We start from the raw sequence: 13,379 nt of genomic DNA, 5'->3' as shown, positions 1-13,379 counted from the left end.
ATAGTAATGTAGACAATCATCTCAAACTATTGAGCTCTTAGATTTCATAGTTTCTATTAAAGAAACAGGTTCACACTATGTTTATCATCATTGGGTGATATGTTAGAGTTCTGATTGAGGAAACAGTTAGTGTGCAGCAGGACAGTAAAACTAGAAAGGTTTCTGTCAGGTTAAGCGTCACACACACATTTCTAGTCTTGACCTTATGGGGTCCTTATACACACACATTTCTAGTCTTGGCCTTATGGGGCCCTCACGTATGGATCTCATTCAAAGTGATTTTAATTAATTGGAACAGCTCCTGTCATTATTTAAAATGAACTTATTGCAGGTAGAATTCAACACTTTACAAGCTGCTACATGTTCAGGTTGAGTATTTTAGATGTAATCCATTGCACGATATTAAATCTTGCTGTGACACTAGCTGTTAGCTCTAGGAAGGATCTGTAAATGGGTTTAGATTTCAACTATATGCTAGTTGAGAGACTGTTTTTACATGAGCTAACATGTGTCTCTTGTAAATGCCTGAATACATTACACTTGTCAGTTCTTCACAGGTTCTTGTTCTGTTTTTGTATGATTTGCAGGGTCCAAAGAAGCAGTCTTCTGCTCTACAGACCGACTCGTCCCCAACAGATCACCCATCCGATGATGACCCCAAAATGGATGATGAAATCACACAGGTAAAAGAGTAATGTAGACAATCATCTCAAACTATTGAGCTCTTAGATTTCATAGTTTCTATTAAAGAAACAGGTTCACACTATGTTTATCATCATTGGGTGATATGTTAGAGTTCTGATTGAGGAAACAGTTAGTGTGCAGCAGGACAGTAAAACTAGAAAGGTTTCTGTCAGGTTAAGCGTCACACACGCATTTCTAGTCTTGACCTTATGGGGTCCTTATACACACACACACATTTCTAGTCTTGGCCTTATGGGGTCCTTATACACACACACATTTCTAGTCTTGGCCTTATGGGGTCCTTATACACACACACATTTCTAGTCTTGGCCTTATGAGGCCCTCAACCCAAAGTAATGATTTTACAGTTAAGTTCACACACACACATTTCTAGTCTTGGCCTTATGGGGTCCTTATACACACAAATTTCTAGTCTTGGCCTTATGGGGCCCTCACGTATGGATCTCATTCAAAGTGATTTTAATTAATTGGAACAGCACCTGTCATTATTTAAACTGAACTTATTGCAGGTAGAATTCAACACTTTACAAGCTGCTACATGTTCAGGTTGAGTATTTTAGATGTAATCCATTGCACGATATTAAATGTTGCTGTGACACTAGCTGTTAGCTCTAGGAAGGATCTGTAAATGGGTTTAGATTTCAACTATATGCTAGTTGAGAGACTATGAGATAACATGTGTCTCTTGTAAATGCCTGAATACATTACACTTGTCAGTTCTTCACAGGTTCTTGTTCTGTTTTTGTCTGATTTGCAGGGTCCAAAGAAGCAGTCTTCTGCTCTACAGACCGACTCGTCCCCAACAGATCACCCATCCGATGATGACCCCAAAATGGATGATGAAATCACACAGGTAAAAGAGTAATGTAGACAATCATCTCAAACTATTGAGCTCTTAGATTTCATAGTTTCTATTAAAGAAACAGGTTCACACTATGTTTTTCATCATTGGGTGATATGTTAGAGTTCTGATTGAGGAAACAGTTAGTGTGCAGCAGGACAGTAAAACTAGAAAGGTTTCTGTCAGGTTAAGCGTCACACACACATTTCTAGTCTTGGCCTTATGAGGCCCTCAACCCAAAGTAATGATTTTACAGTTAAGTTCACACACACACATTTCTAGTCTTGGCCTTATGGGGTCCTTATACACACAAATTTCTAGTCTTGGCCTTATGGGGCCCTCACGTATGGATCTCATTCAAAGTGATTTTAATTAATTGGAACAGCACCTGTCATTATTTAAACTGAACTTATTGCAGGTAGAATTCAACACTTTACAAGCTGCTACATGTTCAGGTTGAGTATTTTAGATGTAATCCATTGCACGATATTAAATGTTGCTGTGACACTAGCTGTTAGCTCTAGGAAGGATCTGTAAATGGGTTTAGATTTCAACTATATGCTAGTTGAGAGACTGTTTTTACATGAGATAACATGTGTCTCTTGTAAATGCCTGAATACACTACACTTGTCAGTTCTTCACAGGTTCTTGTTCTGTTTTTGTCTGATTTGCAGGGTCCAAAGAAGCAGTCTTCTGCTCTACAGACCGACTCGTCCCCAACAGATCACCCATCCGATGATGACCCCAAAATGGATGATGAAATCACACAGGTAAAAGAGTAATGTAGACAATCATCTCAAACTATTGAGCTCTTAGATTTCATAGTTTCTATTAAAGAAACAGGTTCACACTATGTTTATCATCATTGGGTGATATGTTAGAGTTCTGATTGAGGAAACAGTTAGTGTGCAGCAGGACAGTAAAACTAGAAAGGTTTCTGTCAGGTTAAGCGTCACACACACATTTCTAGTCTTGACCTTATGGGGTCCTTATACACACACATTTCTAGTCTTGGCCTTATGGGGCCCTCACGTATGGATCTCATTCAAAGTGATTTTAATTAATTGGAACAGCTCCTGTCATTATTTAAAATGAACTTATTGCAGGTAGAATTCAACACTTTACAAGCTGCTACATGTTCAGGTTGAGTATTTTAGATGTAATCCATTGCACGATATTAAATGTTGCTGTGACACTAGCTGTTAGCTCTAGGAAGGATCTGTAAATGGGTTTAGATTTCAACTATATGCTAGTTGAGAGACTGAGATAACATGTGTCTCTTGTAAATGCCTGAATACATTACACTTGTCAGTTCTTCACAGGTTCTTGTTCTGTTTTTGTCTGATTTGCAGGGTCCAAAGAAGCAGTCTTCTGCTCTACAGACCGACTCGTCCCCAACAGATCACCCATCCGATGATGACCCCAAAATGGATGATGAAATCACACAGGTAAAAGAGTAATGTAGACAATCATCTCAAACTATTGAGCTCTTAGATTTCATAGTTTCTATTAAAGAAACAGGTTCACACTATGTTTATCATCATTGGGTGATATGTTAGAGTTCTGATTGAGGAAACAGTTAGTGTGCAGCAGGACAGTAAAACTAGAAAGGTTTCTGTCAGGTTAAGCGTCACACACACATTTCTAGTCTTGGCCTTATGAGGCCCTCAACCCAAAGTAATGATTTTACAGTTAAGTTCACACACACACATTTCTAGTCTTGGCCTTATGGGGTCCTTATACACACACATTTCTAGTATTGGCCTTATGGGGTCCTTATACACACACACATTTCTAGTCTTGGCCTTATGGGGCCCTCACGTATGGATCTCATTCAAAGTGATTTTAATTAATTGGAACAGCACCTGTCATTATTTAAACTGAACTTATTGCAGGTAGAATTCAACACTTTACAAGCTGCTACATGTTCAGGTTGAGTATTTTAGATGTAATCCATTGCACGATATTAAATGTTGCTGTGACACTAGCTGTTAGCTCTAGGAAAGAACATTTAGCTATTTAATTGTAATTGTTGGCATTTTTGTGGCTTATCTGATTTAACATTGAACTTCTTTAGTACTTGGATGGTGTACTGTAGCTTCCACTTTCTATTCCAGTTGTTCTCAGTGGGAAATTAAAACACTTATACATTGCCTTTTCCCTGATCTGCATTTGTGTGACTTTTTCTCTAGCTTCTGTGGAATGCTGTTTGGCTCTGTTTTCTTTCAGATTCATAAACACCCCAATGTTGAAGTCTCATTTATTCATCATGTTTAAAGTATTTTCCGTTATATTGATATTTATACCGTTTTTAGGCAGAACTGAATCAAAAACTAAACAGCTGAACAGTGACAACTGACTGACAATTGTTCAACACTAAACAATGACAGTATTTTAGAAGAATTAAAATGATTTGATTTGACAAACTAAACAAATTTAATAATTATCTTCTCAATAGACAGAACTGAGAAGGAACTGACTTCAACAGGAAATATATAATTCCATGATTCAAGCTGATCAATGAAAAGCTGCTTCAAAACTATTTTTATTGTATAAAGCGCTATAGAAATGAAGCTAAACTGACTCAACTTTAGATGGCCGTTCACTCTGTCAAACTAGATAAATGTTGTTGTTATTAGGTTCTTGCCCAAGTGTTTGTGCTAAATTAGTACACTGCTTATACATATATGGTTCCAGTTAACTCTTAATACATATGTTTAATTATATTCAGGTGTTTACTGGAGGGTTTGGCCTAGTAAATTATTCAGAAAGTGATGAGACTGATGAGGATAAAGACAACCCTACCTCTCCACCCTCTGGTGTTGTTCAACAGAAGACAAGGAATGGAAACATTCAGGTATTCCTCCGATGCAGTACTTAAAATTCTTGTGTAAAGTTTATGTAAATGGCTCAAACATCATTTGCCTGTGGCTGATTTTAATAGTGTGAGCAAAAATGTATAACCATATATTAAAATCACTCTTTTTGGCAGATGGATGCGGTTCCTGATTATTCTGAGCCTCTGTTTGACTCGAGTGAAAGTATAGTAGATGAAACTGATGAGGATTCCAGTTCGCAATCAGACAGCGAAGTTGTTTCAAAGCTGAGGATGACAAAAAGCATTTTGGTATGCCTCTTAAGCTCTGGTACCAACTATTTGACAGTTAATTTCTACCAAAATATTTTTGTTGTAAATGATTTTGATAGAATGTGAACAATCCTAGCATGACCTAACTCCCTTTTGGCAGATGGACAAGGTACCAGATTTTTCTGTTCCAAGTGATGACAGCACAGATGAGATTGCCACTCCCAAGATGGAAATGGCTCTAGAAAGACCAAAGAGAAGCTTTCTCCGTCCTGTAAGTGATTTTTTTTTTCATGCTTTGTCACTTAATGGTTGGTGTTCTCAATGTTTTTAGTCCCTTGGTCTAATTTTTAATTACTAGTTTATTTCTTATTTAATTTACTTGTAATAAATTTTTACCTAGCTTCCTTAAAGAATGAATGTCATGCAGTTGACAGTTTTAGTCAGTTTATCGTACTAATGTATTAAAAGAACTCTCAAATAACTTTCATATATGCATAAATTTCATTGCTCGTAAATACAACTAAGAAAATAAACTTAGATGTTAAGAGACATGATGAATGGAAATTGATGGCAACCAACAGTTTTAACGCTTGTGTGTTTGTCCGTTATAAACTTTCATTACATAAAGAAAAAAGTTATTTGAAAAAAATATTTAAATCAATTATATTCCCTGCTGACTTTGTATGTTCACCCACTGGCAAATAAATGGTTGGTCTATAAATGTATTGGTTGATTTTAACAGTGAGAGACAGAATAACATAAGAAAAATGAATTTCAAAAAGTGGAGTCCTAATTTTTATGAGTTTTTTTTCTGAATTTTGTTTTGTCTCTCACTGTTCAAATTAGCCTACCGTTAACATTATACCACTGATCATTTCTTTGTTAGTGGGCAAACATGCAGAGGATTAAATATTGTTTTTCCTCACTGTATCAAGCTCATCAGATCACTCATGTTAAAATAACACATCATTGTTAAAATATTTCTAATATGGACTTTTATTATCTTGCCTAAATGACTTAAATGCTGTCCATTTCCATTCTGTCTCTTCACATCCAAAACTATTCATTTGTGCTCTGATGAACCGTAGTCATTTGTGTTGTAGGTGAGTCTTTTTTTTCCTTCATTTTGGAGAGACTAATCCTGTTAACTTTATTTATTTTTTAAAGATTCAAAGGCATCTTGTAGAATCAGATGACTCGTGTGGCGATAGCGAGGATGAGTATATCCCAGATCCCAGGGAAGAAAGCACAGGGGATAGCAGTGACTGCAGCTTGGAGTTATCACTGAAAAATAAACAAAAGTCAGCTATTACACAGAGCAGAAGCAAGTCAAGTCAGAGCCAATTTCAGTCTTCAAGTCAGAGCAGAAGTGAGTCATCCAGTCAGAGCAGGTGTGAGTCTTCAGGTCAGAGAAGATTTGAAACAAGTCAAGACTCAGTGCAAGATTGCAGATTTTCCAATAGCAGAGATGAAAGAAGCAGAGAGAAAACAACAGCGCGAACATATAGTAACAAAGAGATGAGCATTTCAGTTCCGCTTGAAGAAGAGCCATCCGTCTATGTTAATCCAGTTTTGAAAAAGGAGGATGGTTCTAGAAGATATAACAAGAAACATCATTGCTTGTATTGTGGCCAAGTAGTTCAAAAAATGTCAAGGCACTTGTCGCGTAGACACAGTGATGTGGTCGAGGTTGCGAAGGCATTGAGTTTGCCAAAGAACTCAAAAGAAAGGAGGCTGCAATTAGATTATATACGAAACAAGGGGAACTTTGAACATAATGTTGAAGTTTTGGAGAGCCGGCAAGGCAAACTCATCCCGTGGAAGCAACCCAAAAAAAAAACTGAAGGACAAGAATTTATGCACTGTGTTTACTGCTTTGGGCTCTTCAGAAAAAGAGTCATGTGGCGACATTTTCAAGTCTGCAATTTCAAGCCTCAGGGCAAGTCTTCCAAGCGAGGTAAAACAAGAGTTCAAGCGCTGTGTGCGTTTGCTGAACCTGCTCCAACTGGACTTAGCGACACATACTGGAAGTTCTTAAATGAAATGAATCAGGATGAGGTCGCCGTTGCAATTAAGGAAGACCGCTGCATTCTTGAATATGGATTCAGACTGTTCAACAAGAATGAAAATGTAATTAGCCAACACCAATATATTCGACAAAAACTGAGAGAGCTTGCCAGGCTGGTACTGGAAGCTAAAAAGATGACACACGTGAAGTCCATCAAAGAACTCATAAAACCTGAAAAATACAGTCATGTTGTTAGGGCTGCAAGATGCCTCGCTGGATTCAGTGACAAAACTGGAAAATATCAACGTCCATCGCTTGCTCGCAAAGTTGGGCATGGCTTACATGCATTGGCCATGTTTATCAAATCTGAAGGATTAAAGACGAAAGATCAACAGACAGCCAAAGACGCTGAAGAATTTGCACTGCTATATCAAGAGAGTTGGAAATTTGACATTGCGAGCCAAGCATTAACTCAGCTTAATCAGACCAAGTGGAATTCTCCTCAAATTCTACCGTTCACACAAGATGTCCAAAAACTTCATTCCCATTTGTCTGAGAAACAGCAGACACAACTTGATGCCCTGCGAGAAAATCCTTCTCCCTTAAACTGGAAGGACCTTGCTAAAGTGACCTTGGCACAAGTTATTCTCTTCAACCGCCGTAGAGCAGGAGAGGTATCCCGAATGCCCTTGTCTGTGTACCTGTCAAAGGACACATCAGAAACTCACCAAGATGTTAACCTGGCCCTTACAGCGCTCGAGCAGAAGCTTTGCAAACATTTTGTCCGGATTGCCATAGTAGGAAAGCGAGGAAGGAAAGTCCCTGTTCTCCTTACTCCAGTCATGAGGGAATCCCTTGATGCTTTGACTGAGAAGCGAGAAGAATGTGGAGTGCTGAAAGAAAACTGCTACTTGTTTGCATTGCCGCACTCTGTCCATTATTTGAGGGGTTCTGATTGCATTAGGCAGTTTGTGAACGAATGTGATGACATCAAACATCCAAAAGCGCTAACTTCGACAAAACTAAGGAAACACATTGCTACTCTGTCGACCGTTCTCAACCTGAAAACAACAGAACTCGACCAGTTGGCAGATTTCCTTGGCCACAACATTGAGGTCCACAGAAAGCACTACCGTCTTCCAGAAGGAACCCTCCAGCTTGCTAAAATTAGCAAAGTTCTTTTAGCTTTGGAAAAGGGACGGCTAGGAGAGTTCAAAGGGAAGAATCTGGATGAAATTCAGCTTGATGTGACTGGTATTAAGCCTTTTTTATTTAAAATTTCCTTAAAGGATAGGATTGTCCATCTGTAAATCATTCTCTTTTAGAGAAGTGTATAGAATTTGAATTGAGTAGCAAAATCAAGTTTAGTATAATCGAATTGAATAAGAGTACAAGCATTTGTAATTATATTTATATGTATTTGTCTATTGTTCTGGAAGTGTGCTTCTCCTTTAACATACTGATGGGGAGAGCAGGTTTTATAGTTATAATTGACTATAACTGGACCATTTAAGACCGTCTGTTTTGCTATTTATGTATTATTTTTGACTACTTTTGCAAAGTTGACCACAGTTTCAGCTTTCTGACTCATTCATATTCTATTACTTTTTTTAGAGACTGTTGACCTGGACATGGATGGGTGCTCTCAAGAAGAAGGTATGTTTGTATGATTTATTTTTTTATTATGAATCATCTTATTTAAATATATTTTTAATATTTGTTTAATGGCTTCTTTCACTGTTAGCAATACTAATGTCTCTATAAAAAATTCTCCTTAAAGGGATAGTTCACCCAGAAATGAAAATTTGATGTTTATCTGCTTCCCCTCAGGGTATCCAAGATGTAGGTGACTTTGTTTCCTCAGCAGAACACAAACAAAGATTTTTAACTCAAACCGGTGCAGTCTGTTAGTGATTTAATGGCAGTGGATGGCACCAAACCTTTGAAAGTAACAAAAAACATGCACAGACAAATCCACATTACACCCTGCGGCTCGTGTTGATACATTGATGTCCTAAGACACGAAACAATCGGTTTTTGTGAGAAACTTAACAGTATTTATATAATTTTTTTTTACCTTTGATGCACAGCCACGTCCATCTGTCATGAGCACGAGTTCATCATCCGGCTCGTTACTCGTATAGCGCTCTGGTGTAGAATACGCAAACGCCGGAAGCCATCTGTCGCGTGTATTTATCACTCATTGTTTACACAGTGCACAGAGATTTTGGGTATCGCGGCTATTCAAAATGGTAATTACTTTCTATATGCTGATTGTTCAAACCGATTTAAAGGTAAAAGATTACGTTTGCTTGCATGAACTGATCCGGAATTGTTTTTTATCGCTGATTTCCCCTTTTTGCGTATTCTACACCAGAGCGCGTTCACATGTAACAAGCCGGATGACAATCTCGTGGTCACGACAGATGGACGTGGCTGTGCATCAAAGGTAAAAAAGGATATAAATATTGTTCAGTTTCTCACAAAAGCCGATCGTTTCGTGTCTTAGGACATCAATGTATCGTCACAAGCCGCAGGGTGTAATTTGGAATTGTCTGTGCATGTTTTTTTCTTACTTTCAAAGGTCTGGTGCCCATCCACTGCCATTATGAGGCTGACCGACTGCACCGGTTTTCGTCAAAAATCGTCATTTGTGTTCTGCTGAAGAAACAAAGTCACCTACATCTTGGATGCCCTGAGGGGAAGCAGATAAACATCAAATTTTCATTTTTGGGTGAACTATTGCTTTAATGTTTTACCGTTGACTATAGGCATTCAACATTACAGTATAATTGAGCGCTATCAATTTTAATATTTATTAGACTTTAAAAAAATAACTTTCAAATAAACTAGGGGTGGGCATAGATTAATTTTTTTAATCTAGATTAAATCTTGGAATTAATCTAGATTAAAATGGCTAATTTGAATTCTGCTGAAGGCATTCAGAATATGTGTGTTTCCCAAATAATGACTTAAAGTCTTTGAGAATGGATCATAAAACTCATAAAGCTGTTCTATGATAATTTGTTGATGAAAATAAATTGTTCAATTAGATGTACTTGTTTTTACTAACTAACTAACAATGAAATTATTTTTTCTACCTATTAGATTGTGTTTTTTTAACGTCAACACCTACCCAGCCCATTACATGTTACACCGTACTTTTATTTTGACAGGTTGCCGTGAAGTTTCTGTGTCATACAGTTTGATATGATGCTAGTTTTCTCAAATGAAACGGTAAAAGTGACACTCACAGCAGTTTGGGAGATTGAGTTTATCTGTTCATGTGAGATGAAAATGCCAAACATTACCGGGAGCGTCACGTGTGTTTCAGTATGCGAGTACTCCGTGTAGTAAAAGCTCGTCTCCGCAATGCAAACACACAGCAAACGAACCTATCGGATTCATATTAAAACGGTCTTTTTGCATTTCAGTTTTCACAGACACTAGTCCATATCGCGATTTGAATTAAGTGACTGACCAACATTTGATTTATGAATCCAAAAAACGACGAATTTACGTGGCATTTCGCTATAGTAGATTCGGTTTTTATGAATGGAGGACGACGCGATCCCGTCTGTGTTTTGGCGGAGGAGACTTAAACGTACGGACGTGAAGGTGAAAGTCATCATAGCTTGCGTAGTTTAGACCCAGCTCCCAACCCAAATTTGAGAATAGATTAACGGCGATATTTTTTTTATCGCGCGATAAGAGTTTCACGTTAACGCAGCACGTTAACGCCGATAACGGCCCACCACTAAAATAAACCCATTATAATAAGTTAAATATTTAGCTACCTGTGCCCTTCAGCAGATATGTACAAAAATTTTATAAAGTTATCAAATACTAATTCTAAATACATTTTTAAAGAAATCCTTAAAGCTACATAAGTTAATGTCTTTTTTTTTTTGGATTAACACATCAAAACAGCTGTTGTTATTTAAATACGGCTGCTGTACATGACCTTTTAGTTTTTTTTTTTGTTTTTTTTTTTTTACTTAGTCTCTATGGAAGAGCTGAGAGTGTAATGGGGTGATTTAGATGAGGGAGATGATGCTGGGGAGCCTCAGGACAGTTTTTACAATTTCATAGATGTTTTTAATGTGATGCATATAGAACTTATGTCATGCACAGTTTTAAGGCAGCTTAATCCCCTTTTTTGGAACTTAATTCCTTAACCTATGACATTGCATGCACATAGTTTCTTTTGTAGTTTGATATGAAATGATACAGGCCGAGTCGAGCCTGGCGTGGAGGCGAAGTTAGTGTGTGTTTGAAACGCCTCTCGTTTGATGTGCTCGTAAAGACGTTCTGCATCTCATAAAATAAATAAAATAGACAGAGGCAAAAGTTGTAAATGGGGATGGCTAACCCTAGCCCTGCCCCTGTTTTTATTGCATTAAATATTTTTACTGTGGTAATCTAGAAAAAATGAACCACATGTTATTTTGCTAATTTTGACACTACTAAAATATACCATTTGCATCTCATCTTGCAGCTTTTTCAATGTCTTGTGCTCCATACCCAGCTTTTACATTCATCAGGGCTGTGACTCGACAGCTGGCTTTCCAAGTACCACCATAATGACCAACAATATTTATTATTGTCAGCCACTTTAAACATTGTAAATGCAGTTTAAGCATTAACACTGCACTGTGCTTACATCCAGGTAAACAAAAAAACTAAAATAATTGTATACAATATATTTACATGTAATCTTTAAGTACTAACATCTTGGATGCTAAGGTGGTGAAATATTACGGTTTCCCTAGTAATAGCTGTACACAAAGCAGCATTAAGGCAGTTTTACCAGGGATGGTAATTAAAATGGCAAAGACTACTGATCTATATAATGATGATATAATGTTCTTCATTATAGATCAGTGCCCACGACACGTTTCTGAGGACAGTTGGTTCTCTTCAGATATATTCATATAAAGACATCCGTGCCGCGTTTTGACTTTGAAGTGTGCATCATTGCCTTTTGAAGTTTTATCCAGCCCTATCGTGATTCTAGTCTTTCCATCCCCAAATGTAAGACCTCTTTAAATTATTATTAATTATAAATTAGTATTTTCATATTATATTAAAATTAACAAACTTTTTATGCCCTTAAATTTGATACAACTAAATTAAGCAGTTAAGCCCTCTACTTTATGATAGCCTGTCGGGCAGTCCGGTCAAACATTTTGGTAGTTGACTAAAATAGCCCAGGGATGTCGGACTGGCGGTTTTTGTGAGCCCAGAGTTCTCATTTCAAACATAATTTGTATTTGTCATGCAACAACCTCCCGGCATGTCTTATCTCTCGCTCTGTTCCATCAGAGGCATTAAAGCATAAGCATAACAAAAAATAATTGTTTAGAATGAAAGCGAATTAATATGAAACCAATGCAACTGCACTTTCAAGCACTGTATCCAAAATCCAAGCATTTTTCAAACCTTGAAAACACTACATTTAAAATTCAAGCATTTTCAAGGAATTCAAGCACCAGTACGATCTTATTTTTTGTAAGCTGGTAATTTTTTTACTGTTAATACCATAATGTAACGAGGTTAAAACATTTCCTACCGTAAATTGCTTGTTCCGATGATATAACTTTACTTTAAATTATAGACACACACAAAAAATTTATGACACCTCTCTACTTCCACTATAGAAAAGTAAAACCAAAAGATCCCAATATGGCTGCTGTCATCTTGGACTGATTACGTCATTTGGCTGTTTGCACAGTAGTGATTTTTTTTTTTTGGAGCCCTAGTCTAAAGTAGTCAAAAGTCCTTAGTATCAAAGTCCTGCCTAAACTCCCACAGACTAAACTGGCAAGTTCATTGTCATGATGCCACACCTGTTTTTGTAACGTATCTCATGACTAACTAAAAACTTGTAAACAAACTTTAACATCTGAACATTTAATGGGACGTACCTAAATGACTGAAACTTATGCGTGATTGATCATAATCTTGTGTTGCTTGCAGCTAATGTATATGTTTTATTTCATTAAATACTTCTTCTTGCACTCAGATGAATTCATTCCAGAAGCTGAGGACAGTGTGACATCCATTCAGGAACCTACTTCCACAGTATATTTGCAACCGCAAACAAAGTCGGCCAAAAAGAGAGGTGAGCTTAGAAAAATAAAGTGGATTGATGGTACAGCTGATCTTTAACTGCGGTCCTGATGCGGGTTCCCGATCTGTGTCCGTTCTCAAACAGTTCCGTGTATTTCCATAAAGAAAAGGTTGTTCTGGACTGTAACTGACTTTTCTTTTATATTTATTGACCAATATGCACGAAATATGTCAGTAAATCATCATAAACAGAGTTTTTTGGTCTTAAGTAGGGCTGTCAACATTAACGCGTTAATGCAAATTAATTTTAACAGCACTAATTTTATTAACGCGCGATTAACGCAGCGCGCATTTCTGTTTGACCCACTATAGCCCATAGTTAAATGGATGCAGTGCTGCCAACCTAGCGAAAAGTGTCTAGCAACAATACACAAACACATAATTGGACAAACCCAATTTAGTTTCTGAGGCTCTTCGGTTTTGCTGAACGTGCGTGAGGTCTCCCAATGAATGCGCGCGCACCTCCCTCTCTTCATATCTGCGTCTGCTCTGTTCAGCGAGCGGCAGTGGAGCAGCGCTTTCGGTTAAAACAGATGTTATGTTCATTCCAGTGCTTGAAGTGGGCCGGTACGCAAGTACTTCTGTTTTTTATCATTTTGCGTACA

General features: G+C 37.5%; 1 protein-coding gene across 1 annotated transcript in view; it reads left to right on the top strand.

Moving 5' to 3' along the window:
• LOC141348591 (uncharacterized) overlaps nt 1-13,379 on the top strand; it is a 33,197-nt gene that overhangs the window by 14,436 nt on the left and 5,382 nt on the right. Inside the window, exons 3-9 of the mRNA XM_073852865.1 lie at nt 2,899-2,994; nt 4,278-4,403; nt 4,539-4,673; nt 4,795-4,905; nt 5,802-7,896; nt 8,257-8,298; nt 12,668-12,766. Coding sequence (XP_073708966.1) covers nt 2,899-2,994; nt 4,278-4,403; nt 4,539-4,673; nt 4,795-4,905; nt 5,802-7,896; nt 8,257-8,298; nt 12,668-12,766 — 2,704 coding nt within the window. The remainder of the gene's footprint in view (nt 1-2,898; nt 2,995-4,277; nt 4,404-4,538; nt 4,674-4,794; nt 4,906-5,801; nt 7,897-8,256; nt 8,299-12,667; nt 12,767-13,379) is intronic.

This window comes from Garra rufa, chromosome 13 (genome assembly GCF_049309525.1).
Source record: "Garra rufa chromosome 13, GarRuf1.0, whole genome shotgun sequence".
NCBI lineage: Eukaryota > Metazoa > Chordata > Actinopteri > Cypriniformes > Cyprinidae > Garra > Garra rufa.
Note: the sequence above shows the minus strand (reverse complement) of the source record. Positions and strands in the feature narration are given on the sequence as shown.